Below are 12,500 nucleotides of genomic sequence, written 5' to 3'. Positions count from 1 at the left end.
CTGGCCAATCAGAACTGAGTATTCAACAAAGCTGTGTAACAATGTTTATTATCTTGTCAGTCGCAACACACTGCTCCCTTTCTTTTAAGCCTTGATTTATCCAGGGAAAATGGCTGGGCATGATGGACACTGATTGACTGACTGGTTGACTGACTTAATAACTGACCACTGATTGAAGGGCTGATTTGCTGACTGACTGACTGACTTGTTGACTGACTTAATAGCTGGCCACTGACTGAAGTACTGATTGGTTGACTGAGTGGTTGACTGGTTAACTGACTGACATGTTGACTGAAGTACTGATTGGTTAACTGACTGACTGACTGACTGGCTGACTGACTGGTTGACTGCCTGCCTGTCCCTGCAGTAAGGCCCATGGTGGCAGTCTATATTGCAGCGTGGCTCAGCAGCTCCCTCTAGTGGAACGTACAGGTTAACACACAACAAGCTGCACTGACAGAGAGGCTTCTCTTTAATCCTCTCTCTTCTTTTCTCATATATTGTACATGTATTATTTTTTCTCTGAAATCATATTGTCACATTAATAAAGGTTTAAGGGCTGCAGAATGCAATATAATGATAATAAAACTTTATATGGGAGAATATGGGAGTGGAGGGTCTGATTCTATTTAAGTGTCAGTTGTCAGTTGTGTTGTCAGTTGTGTTGCTGTAGATTTTGGTATATTCAGGTCTTTCGTTACAGGTAGAGTGTGTGTGGGTGAGTTTTTGAGTTTTAGTCAGTTCTGTTTTAATTAATTAGTTCTTCTGTTTTAATGTAAGAACATCAAAGAACATTAAAGAACATCAGAAGTCAAAGTCTGCTCTTCTCTCCTCTCAGATATCAACATGGCAGGAGAGCCGAAGCCAAACAGACCCAAAGGCCTGAAGCGATCAGCAGCTTCCCTCTACAGGTACACACCGACTGACTGACTGACCGATCGATCAGCGAATCATTCAAACAATCAATCGGTCACATTTCTAAGAGGAAAACACACTAGGAGCCTTTCAGGAATCCCCGAAACAACCAGGAGGCCACTGGGAAGTAAGAACAGGAATATATGACCGCAAATATGTGCTAATATGTTCTTGTAGTATAAAGATCAAAGTCCAGGCACTCGTGTGGGATTGAGAGTGAAAAGACTTTAATTAGAGCGAACCGAGGCGTTAAAAACACCAAACATCTGTTGGTGTTTTAATGTCTCCTCCCTCGCCGATTAAAGGCTTTCTAACGTTTCAAAACCCACCTGAGTGGTCAGGGCCTGGAGGTTTAGGAGAACACTTGTGGTTAGAATATTTCCCCCCTTTCTTTCCAGTCCAGTTCCAGTCCGGTTCCAGTCCAGTTCCAGTCCTCCAAGAGCAGCTATGGTTGATTCGGAGATATACGTGAAATGCTCCTGGTGACAGATTGATTGTTTGAGTGATTGATTTATCAGTTAATACCCGGGTTAAACTGATATCTCGGGACAATATTGGGCTTTTATTAAATATCAGATATCAGTCATGTCGTTCACCTCTGATATGATGGAGGTTCCTCCCTGATCACAGATATTTAAAAACAGGCTGGGAAAACCCGACATGACATTTTTTTATTTGCACATTTTATTCATTTGTTACTCGTTTTTTTTTTTCAATAATGTTTTCCTTTCTTGTTTTAAATTAATTCTTTATTTAAAGGTAGCAATCTGTCCTAGATTATTAGGATTCTACTACTAAATACTAGTTTCTCTACCATTGAATAGTTGTGGGTCTCCCTGCAAACCCCAAAATAATTTCTTTATTCTGGGTTTCAGTGGAGAGTTTTAGTGTCCCTGATGTCCTAAATGTTGTTTCACAGGCTTTTCCACCCTGACAAGAAAAAAATCCAGGGGAAACACTGAATACTGAATAATTTTTTGCCATGAAATCGGTCAAATTTAAAGACCCAAAGGCACAAAATATCAACTATCAGCAGCTTCAGTACAAAAATATCAGTACTGGCCTTGAAAAACCCATGAGGCTCGAACACTAGTGGATACTCTCTCCTTTTTCATACAAAAGGAACAAATGTTGATCGACCCCTCCTCCATGATGAGAGTTTTTTTTGCTCCAATCAAAATGAAACCAGTCTCCTAATTACTGACTCTGAGTTATGAGATAAGCTTCCTTTACTCTTTTACTTTAAAGATTGTGGTTAGTGCCAGAGAATCAGTATCACAGTATCTGGCAGAACCTTTAAGAAGTTATATTAAAGAGAAGTTATATAATTTTATTATATCTCCTTGGTACGGAGGGAACAGGACGATTCCCCAGGAGGAAACAGACAGGAGCTGAGCTGTTTCCCTCTGCTGCTCCTGTCCTGCCTGCTCTCTCAGTACAGAGGCAGCAGCTAAACTCACCAGGGATGGACAGAGTACTGTTTCTTTGCTGATATTTCACTTAACTAGAAGTAAAAGTACTGCTGTAAAAATCTACTTGAGTAAAGGTAAAAAGTGTCTGATTTAAAATGTCCTCAGAGTAAAAGTTCCTGAGTTCCTCTTTAGAACAGAGAACATTGTTAGCTGTGATCTTTTCCATGTGATTCTAACAGGAGAGAGGACAGAGTTCAAACTGGATTATTTTAACTGGAAACATTAAAAATGACAAAATAAAGTGCAGAAACAAAGTAAAGTCAGATTCCTCTTCTCACTGTGAATGGATCCACAGTTTGCCAGTTTACAGTTGATCCGGTTTCTGTTGCTGATGGAAAGAGACACAATCTGTTCTGTTCTGTTCTCTTACTAATTTTAAAAAGTACACAAAAAAGCTGCTTAATTACAGTAACATGAGTAAATGTAATTAGTTGCTTCCAGTCTTGACCGCTTCAAACAGTTTGCATGTTTGGATTTGTGATGAGTTTAGAAATGAGTGTGAAGCAACTCGATTATTACAGTCAACCTTCTCCATAAAGATGGATTTAAGTTCAAAGTAAAACAGATTTTTCTTCAGTTTGAAGTGATAATGATTTAGAATAGTAATGAGATACAATAGAACAGATTAAAAGAGAATAGAAGAGAATAGAAAAATACAGAGTACAATGTAATATAGAACATTCCATTACAATACATTAAATTTGAGCAGAATAAACAGGAGTGGAATAGCATAAACTAGTCATATTACATTGTTGCAGAAAATTAATTAGTATTGTGGTTTCAGTGGAGAGTTTTAGTGTCCTGTGGTCTAAATACTGTTTCAGATAATGTCAGTATTGGTTTCAATGGAGAGTTTTAGTGTCCCACATGCCACATGCTGGTTCTTTCCACTCTGAGTAGAATAGATTCTGCAGGAAAGACAATAACGTTGAGAATAAAAGAATTTAAATTAAAAAAAATTGGAAAAAAGGACAAAAGTGTCCCACAGAGCGCTCCAAACCACTGCATGGGAAACAGATTTGGTTTCATAAATCTGTGATATCTGCACATTCCTGTGGAAACGGGTCATTTTGGTGACTGGATCTTCCTCATCTACAAGGTCTTTAGGCGATATTTCCACAAGGTCTTCATCACTCATCCTCCCTCTCACCACCATCACGTCATTATCCCTGCATCAGGCCTATTTACATTTATTTCATGTTATTTTATTTCCCATATTTCTGATTTATGCATTTTTTCTGTCTGTCAAAAAAAAAAAACCTCTGTCTTTTCTCTTTTTTTTGTTGTTTTTCTAGCACTTCTCTTACTGTCACTCTTACTGTCGGCTGCTTGTAATTTTGTGAATCTAGGATTTTAAGCTCATTCTACTTTTGCGCTAGCTGTGTAATTAAAAGTCACTTTGCATCTGCTAAGTGCCTCAAAAGTAAAATGTGTCCCATTCTCCTCCATGCTGAGTTTTTATGCCATTTTGGCTTCTGTCACCTTTTCTATCCTCTATCTTTTGCCTTGTCTTCTTCATGTATTTTTTTCCTGTTTTGTCTCTGCTTTTATAAATGTCCTGTGGTTTCTTTGTCTCACACACAGAGTTTGTAGTTCTCTCTTTTTTACACTTTTCATCAGCAAATAAACCCAAAAAGTGTTTCCATGTGTTGTTTTAAATGCGGTGCATGCGGCCGTGTGTAGAAACAGCATTGCATCACATTTGTTTCTACAGTGACTACGTTGTACTGTGTGTTTTTTTCTGCCAGTGGCTACGAGTTTGACTACGACTACTACAGAGAAGACTTCTATGACAGGTAAGAGGGTGGAGGGATGGACAGGTGGATCTATGGATAGATGGATGGATGGATGGATGGATGGATGGATGGATGGATGGATGGATAAATAGTTCCTTGGGTTTCTGTCATAGCATTTGCAACATTCCTCTCCCATTTACTGTCGGCGGAGCTGCATCAGGATTTGAATCATCAGATCTGAAGGTTAATCATGTTCACAAAAAGAAAATGTCGTCTTGTGATTTTACTGTTTTTAACTCAGAAAAGAGCGACAATTCACTAAACCCTAAGCTGCAGAAAAGCCCCTGCATGCAATTTGATTTGCCACTAAAACCTCCAAAGTCACTTAAATCCTCTAAATCTCTGGGGATGAAGTGGAACAACGCCTGATGCCGATGCTGATGTGATAAACAAGTAAACATGTCGTTCCCCACAGATGATTCAGGCTTGAGCAAATCAGTAGCAAGATGCATCATCCCTTGAAGTTTTTGTCAAAATCAGACTGGTGTTGCAGCAGTTATGGAATTTCAGAGTTTGAATTTTTTAATTTTAAACACCTGGCACAGCGCCGAAACGCATCATCCATCCAAGTTTTGTCAAAATCGGACCAGCTGTTTCTGAGATATGACGTTTGAGTTAAAAATTTGGACCTTCAATCATAAACCAATCAGTGTATTATTTTTAAAAGGTGGATCACAGTGCAAAGACGCATCGTCCCTCCAAATTTGGTCAAAATCAAACCGCATATTTAAACAATATCACAACTGTTGCTTTTATACAACAGTTCTAGAAACAAAGCTATTTATCAAGTTATGGTCATTTGAAACACCAGATTGTGATTTTTGCCTTTTATTCATCTCCACCAACAAAAACATTTCCCTCAGTAACGCTTTATTTTCTGGGTCCACAATTTCCTAAAAATGTCCTAGAACTGTTAGTTTCTTAGGACGTTTCCTGGAAAGAACCATGAAATGATGTTCTAATTAAAGGGAAAATAGAGAAAGAGTTGAATGGTAATTGGTAAGTTCCTCCAATTTCTTCTGTTGCTTCCAAGACAGAACCATGAAATTATGTATAGTAGGCCAAGACCTCTTATTGCCTATTATACTAAATAGTTTTGCAGTTCTTTCCAGGAAATTCTTTTAGAAATGTTCAGTATCTTATCGACTCTCCAGACTGCTGACAGTTTCTATAGAGCTGCTGCTTCACTTCATGCTGCTTTCCAGGAAACTTCCTAAGAAATTAACAGTTCCTTTCTAGGAAATTATTAGGGAATTGTGGCCCCGGAAAAGAAAGTGTTACCCAGGATTCCACTACAACACATGAAGTGTGTCTATTAACGGCTGTAAAGCGGAGTGATACATATAGTAAAACGTCCCAGTGCTGTTAGACTGTATATCAGCGCTAATGGAATGCCTCTTATCCAATCAAATTACTCAAGCGGAACTAACGAACACGGGAGATGTCATGTTTGATGGACGGACAGGCAGAATTAACCCCGCTTCATCATGAGGGGGACAATTATTGGACAAATGTAATCAAACTATCAGTTTCATTAGTCCTAAATCTCAGCAATCTGCCCAATTTCAACCTGGGGATTATTATCTATCTATCTATCTATCTATCTATCTATCTATCTATCTATCTATCAAGACTGAACTGTCTGAGATTATAGGAATAGTACATTTGATGTTTTAGGATAGAGTTTTCTCTCTAATCGCCTCCTGATGAATCCAATCTGGGGAACATCTGCTCAAATTGAATCCATGTCCATCGACCTCTACAGTGGTGCCATGGTGTGGAAACTATTACCGCTGTGAAGGGACCAGGTGAAACCCATCGCTGCTGTCAGGTTCAAAAAAATAACTTTCCTTACCTGAATCGAAAGTTTTGACCCGATCATTTATGTGTCGGATGATTTTTAGAGGCCTTGTAACCCATTAAAACACCCACTTTAGTCATTTTACAAACTACACGTGACAGTGGGATCTTAAAAAGCGTGCGTGAACAGAACAGAAAGTAGACATGGCCAACTCTGATGAATCTCTGGCGATCCCAGATGAAAGAGTGATCTCTGCATTTACCTCAGAAAAAAACACACAGTCCAGGATCATCTGATGGAATGACATGCAAGAGTTCTGAAGCTTTCATGGTGCAGGGGGTTCGTGTTTCAAAAACGACAACATGGTCATGATTGTGGGAGAAAAGCAACTCTCCCAAAACCTCTTTTGACTCCTGTCACAACGCATTAAGCTTTGTCTGTTTTAAAATAGAAGAGCTTAATGCATGAAAAAAAAATAAAAGGGAAACTGTGGTTTCTCTCTGTTGTTGGGAGAGGAGGAGTGGTTGTGGCTGTCAATTCTCTGTATTTTACATTTGCATTATAGCTATTTTGCTGATGCTCTTATTCAGATGGACTCATAAGGAGTGAGCAGACAAAGAGTTCAGTGTCTTGCTCCAGGACATTTTGACAAGACTCGGTGTTGTTGGACACACTGGCTGTCCTGTGGATGGAACCTGTGGCTTTCCCTTTAACCATTAGGATCCCTTGCTGCCACCACCTGGGCATTTGGGTATCAGGTTAGGACTTGCTAAATGAAGCATTAATATAAAGCATGTGCAGAGGGTTGAGATGTTCAGATACTGTTTGACTAAAAGTTAGAATGGGAAAGATGCTGATTTGAGCCACTTCGAACGTGATATGATTGGATCGTTGATGCCAGATGCACCAGTTCCAAAATCTCAGAAATGGCCGACCGCCGAGGATTTTTGTGCATTACAGTGTACAAAGTTAACCAACAATGGAGTGATGAACAAAAACATCCTGAGGGTGAAAATGCAAACAGTGGCGTGCAGACGGCCATCTGAGAACACACAGTTCGTCCAACCTGGACGCAAACGGACTACAGAAGCAGAAAGCCGGGGTTCCATCCCTGTTAGCTAAGAACAAGAAAATCAAGCTAAAGTCGACACATAATCACCAAAACTGGATGATTGAAGAGTGGAAAAACGTTGCCTGGTCCAATAAATCCTGGTTTCGGTTGCAACATGCTGATAGTAGGGTGGGAATTTGGCGTAAAGAGCAGGAATCCATAGATCCGTCCTGCCTGATGCCAACAGTACAGGTAGAATGGCGGAATGATGTGCGAATGTTTTCTTGGCTCACATTAGGCCCCATAGTACCAATGGTGCATCATTTGAACACCATAGTGAACCTAAATATTGTTGCTGACACAGGTCACAGGTCGTCTACCCTTTGTCAAATGGAAACTTCCAGCAGGATAACACACCATGTCGCAAAGCACGCATCGACTCGAGATGCTTCCAGGAACATGACAGTGAATTTAGTCCAGTCTCCAGATCTGAACCCAGTAGAGACCTTTGGGTTGATGTGGATCGGGACGTTCGCAGCATGAATGTGACTCCAAAAACTCCTGCAGGAACTGAGTGATGCCGTGGAGTAAAAATGCCCCAAAATCCGTGTGGAACGCTTCGGCACCTTGTTGAATTCGGGCGTTGAAGAATCGATGCTGTGCTGATGGCAAAAGTTTTTCGGTACACCTAGCTAGTCCTGCCTGCTGCTGGCTAGGTAGCTACCTGAAAAAGAAGCCACTGAGCGTACATATATACCAAAAGAGCATTATCCCACTGAGCACTATAGGCGTCAACGTTGTGTCTCTGCTTTAGCTCCCATATACTCTACCAGTCAAAAGTTTGGACACACCACATTTTTCTATATTTTCACTATTTTCCACATTTTAGAATAACTGTAAAGACATCAAAACTATGAAATAACACAAATGGAATTATGCAGCGACCAAAACAGTGTTAAACAAATCAAAACTATCTTATATTTTAGATTCTTTAAAGTAGCCGCTCTTTGCCTTGATGGAAAGGCAAAAGGCTTTGGAAAGAAATTCATACATAGGATCAACTTCACTATTTATATTTGTCTAAGAAACTAATTTCAAGCATTTAGGCATCAGCCTTTAGAAAGGCCATAAGATAAGAAGATGAAGAACATAGAACATTCAATCAGGTGGGTCCAAACTTTTGACTGGTAGTGTAGCCCAGGATCTTTTTTGGGCTAAGTAAAGTCAAGTTTTAGACCAAGCAGTAGATACATTAGAGAATGCATAAACAGCTGCACAGCACCAAAGAAGTACAAGATAATGCTTTAGTTTTGTCATTTACCCCAGAAAACATAGTTTAAACTTTCACTTTTAAACCCAATGGAGCTTCATTTTAGCCCAGACGTCAGACAGCGGGACATCACTGTGTACATGCATCAGGTTGCAGCATGTCTTCAGATGGTAGTAGTGCTGAGCAGGATGGAAATAAACTGTCTGTGGATTTCGATCCGGCGACCTTCTGTCTACAAGCCGGCTTCCCTCGTCTCTATCCATCTGTCAATCCATCCGTGCCCAAAGTCAGCCCCTGTGTCAGAGTCAGGGAAACCCCACTGAGTTTTCCCAGCATGACATCTGTATTAACAGATGTTGAAACATGCTGACCAGCTGGGCGGCAGACCTCAGCGCTGATTTACACCCGTCCCTATGATCCGGCGGTCAGACCCCCCCCCCCCCCCTCCCTCCCCCCTGCTGGCACTTAAGCAACACCGGCTCCAAGCCGAGTTTTTTTATCCCATAAATGTACAGTGTATTTATAAAATGGTGTATGACTAATGCTGCGATAACCAGACATTCAGCTCATCTGCTGTGCTGCTGTCTTTCCGCACTCTGGCTGGCTGGTCTGTTTTTTTTTTTTTTTTTTTCAGTTTTGGCAATTTTCTCGTCTTTCCTTTCATCATTCCTTTGTTCCTTTCTTTCTCAATTTCTTTATTTTCTCTCTTTCTTCCTTCCTTCCTTTCTTTTTCTCTCTCCTGTCCCTGCCCGCATTAATTTTCTTTTTCTTTCGCCTTCCCCCTTCCTACTTCTCTCTACCCCTCTTTTTTCTTTCTTTCTTTCCTTCTTTCCTTCTTTCTTTCTTTCTTTCTTTCTTTTCTCTGCCCCTTCATCCTCTCCGCCTCTCCCTGGCAGGCGGTTACAGTTGTGCATTGATATTTCAGGGGGAGAATTATTATCTTTCTCTTCTCTTCATTCTTTTCTTCTGGACATCAAAACCAGCAGGGCTGACATCATCTGAGCAGAAAAAAGAGTTTATTAAAGTGTGTAAATCTGGAGATTATAGACGTTGTTTGGGCTGGTTATTGAAGACACAGACAACATTTTTAAAATGAAAACAGTTGCTGGCTGACAGACATGGTGAAACAGAAGCTGTACAGTGGAGTGCAGAGCGTACAGGCAGAGGTCAGTTCAAACTATGCGATTAAATCACCATATTACACACTGTGATGAAATATTTGTTTCTTATATGCATCTATATCCATTTGAGGTACATGGACAACTTTAGGTAGAAGGGTTAAATCAGTGGTTTTCAATCCTGGGCTCTTTCTTGATATGCTTGTGCGATTCTAGTGCGTTCTTATGTCCTCTGTGATGCAATTTACATAATATCTAACCGCCGAAGCACCAAAACAAGAACGCGAGGACGGAGGATGGAGGATGGATAAAGATCCCAGAAGTTTACTTGCCAGCTGAGGATGAGAGCGAGAACGAATGGAAAGCCCCGAGATTCATTGCGAACACGACACATGAAGCAGCGCTGTCGTCTACAGTACAGAGTCAGAAACAGCTGGGAAAATGAACAGCTGTGTGTCTTCATTAATGACACGCATGATGTGAAGACACAGTCCATCTCAAACTGTCAGGAAGCTTCTCTGTTCACTTTCATGAGAAGTTTGTTCTGTCCAAGACGACTTGGGAAGAACTTTCTCCACAAGGACACAAGCATTGATTTGGCATTCTTGGATTTGATAATCAGCCTGGTAATACAGCTGGTTTTCTATCCCACCAGGTAGTTAATGGCAGATTTACACTCCAAGAGCTTCATAAGGTCTTTTCTCTGCTCAGATGGTCACAGACGGTCACAACGCTGACAGGTCAGAGGTTTGATCCTCGCTACTGCCAAAGTGTCCGGACGGCCAGGTACTTTAACCCAGTGGATCTCAGTCCTGCTCCTCGGGACCCAGAGCGCTGGGTCCTTTTTTAGGCTGGTTATTGAGGACACAAGCAAAAAAAAGAAACTTTGGTATTTACATTTGCCTTCAACTCTGATGACCGGAGTCGTGCCTATGAGTGAAGTTTACATTTTTAGCGAAAGTAATTTATTTAACTATGGCCAAAACCTTACTCTTACCTTAACCAAAGTTGTGTTACTTGTGTTGGTGTGTCCAATTAGTGCTATTGTCACGTAATCCAATTAGTGGTGGAGAAACGCAATGTTCACATAATTCAAGATAACGACAGAAGATAAAGCACCGGGCCATCTGGACACAATGGATGTCCGAGGATCAAACCTGTGACCTTTCAGTCATGTGAGCGTCTCTAACCATTTGAGCAGAAATAAGAGCTTTTTAAAATGAAAAAGTGTAACATGTAACATCAATATATCATTGTCAAATTAATTGTGATACTTCGGTATAATTACGGTTGAAGCCGTCATCTTTGGCGACCACTTGGCGGCCGGACTCACATGATGGGACTCCGACCGTCACTGTTATCATAATGTGTATCGAATGAAAATAGTTTTTTAACGGTTAACCTGCAATTTTGAGCTTTTCCTTATTTGGACAGAAACATAAAAACTCTCTACAGTGAATTATTACTTAAAATCGCGCTTTAAATCTCTTTTTATTGCAAAGGATTTCAAGCTTTTGAATCGCTGGAGAGAGAAATGTCTTAAAGTTAAATATTGGTTTAAATCCACAATAGTTGAAGTTTCATTGACAGAAGGCTGTAAATTCCTCGCTAGCACATCAAGAACTGAATTTCCACGCTAATGATCCGCAGTCTTTTGAATCCAACACAACTATTTGTTCTCATAAAGACGAGAACACAGAGCAGCCTCGCGGTTTTTAGTCCAGATGATTATTTATCGTGGCGTCTTTTTCAATCTGCTGTCTATGGAGAATGGGAATCTGCGCCTGCATGGATTATGCTGCTCCTCCAGATGTGGCTCGCCTTCTGCTTCTCCTCCTTACTGAGATCTAATGAGTTGGAGTTTGCCCTCTGAGTGATGCCATTACAGTCAAACACACGGTCAGATACAGCCAAGCGGCGTGAAGGACTGAAGATGAAGAGAAGGTTGCACGGCCTCATTATGGGAAATTGCCTTCTTCAAGTTGCTATCCTACAGACTCAGCCTGTCTGTGCTGTAGGTGATCTGTCGCATGAAGGCCAGTGTCTGCCAGATGTGTTTTTGATCCTGACCGGAGCCAGACTGGACCGGTCCGTTCTTTTTACGATTCCGGTTCATTTGTGTGTAAATTAAAGCAATAAGCCCCAGGAGGTCGTGGTTTACAGTGATTTTAGTACAGCTAAGGGGCGTTGTTAGGCACGACGGGGAGCGGATAAAACAGTTACTACATATACCTGGCAAGGTTCCAGAAAATAAACACACAGCAACAAAAAATGCAATAATTTATTGATAACAAATAATCATTCTTCCGCCAAGCAATGTAGTTCTTCAGCGACATTTAGCAGAATGGTTGCCAAGCAACACACAGACGCAGACACAGACGATGTATCTGTACAAAATAAAGACATAGAAAATCAGTATATATATGATCTCTTTATTTACTGCACTAAAAATCCTGATTCCTGATTTCCTGATAGAAACCAATGAATGAATGATAATTGGTTGTATTTGCCTTCCTTTTTTTTCTCTGGGTTCGATTGCTCTAGTTTGTTATCTGTTATCAGCTCTGTGCCTATTAATGAATATATGAAGAAACCTTTTTATTGTGGCAGGAGTTCAGTTTCCAGACTGAAGCCAAGGGAGGAGACCAATTAAAATATTGAAACTAAACCTACCATCCTATTCCGGGTGATGCATGACGCACCCATAACTTAAGTTCAGTCAGACAACTCACGTGAACGGATTATTGAGAATGGATGCAAATATAGATAATGCAAATATAGATTAACCCTTTATACTCCCCTTCTAACAGCAGTAACTGTTAGAAACTGAGAAACCGAGGAAAAATGACCTCAAAGTTTATCTTCTGTCCCGACAAAAGTATTACAGATAAAGGAGTAGATGGCACATCATTTAGTAACATTTATGGATATGATTTACGTTGACTTCTAAAACCTATAGACCCGGTGTTGTGCCAGAGTTTGAATACCCTTAAAATTGTTGCCCTGTCTGTGTGTCCTGGTTTTGTCCTCGGACACAAGAAACCGCTTCATAAACGATAAGTAAACAAATTAATATC

The 12,500-nt window shown here is 40.5% G+C and overlaps 1 protein-coding gene across 1 annotated transcript in view; it reads left to right on the top strand.

The window, feature by feature from the left end:
* The window catches only part of raly (RALY heterogeneous nuclear ribonucleoprotein), a 37,311-nt gene that overhangs the window by 11,923 nt on the left and 12,888 nt on the right, over positions 1-12,500 (top strand). Inside the window, 2 exon segments of the mRNA XM_078283618.1 lie at positions 839-911; positions 4,136-4,183. Coding sequence (XP_078139744.1) covers positions 839-911; positions 4,136-4,183 — 121 coding nt within the window.

The sequence above is a fragment of the Centroberyx gerrardi genome, chromosome 5, assembly GCF_048128805.1.
Source record: "Centroberyx gerrardi isolate f3 chromosome 5, fCenGer3.hap1.cur.20231027, whole genome shotgun sequence".
Classification (NCBI taxonomy): Eukaryota; Metazoa; Chordata; class Actinopteri; order Beryciformes; family Berycidae; genus Centroberyx; species Centroberyx gerrardi.
This window is presented reverse-complemented; position numbering and strand designations above follow the sequence as displayed.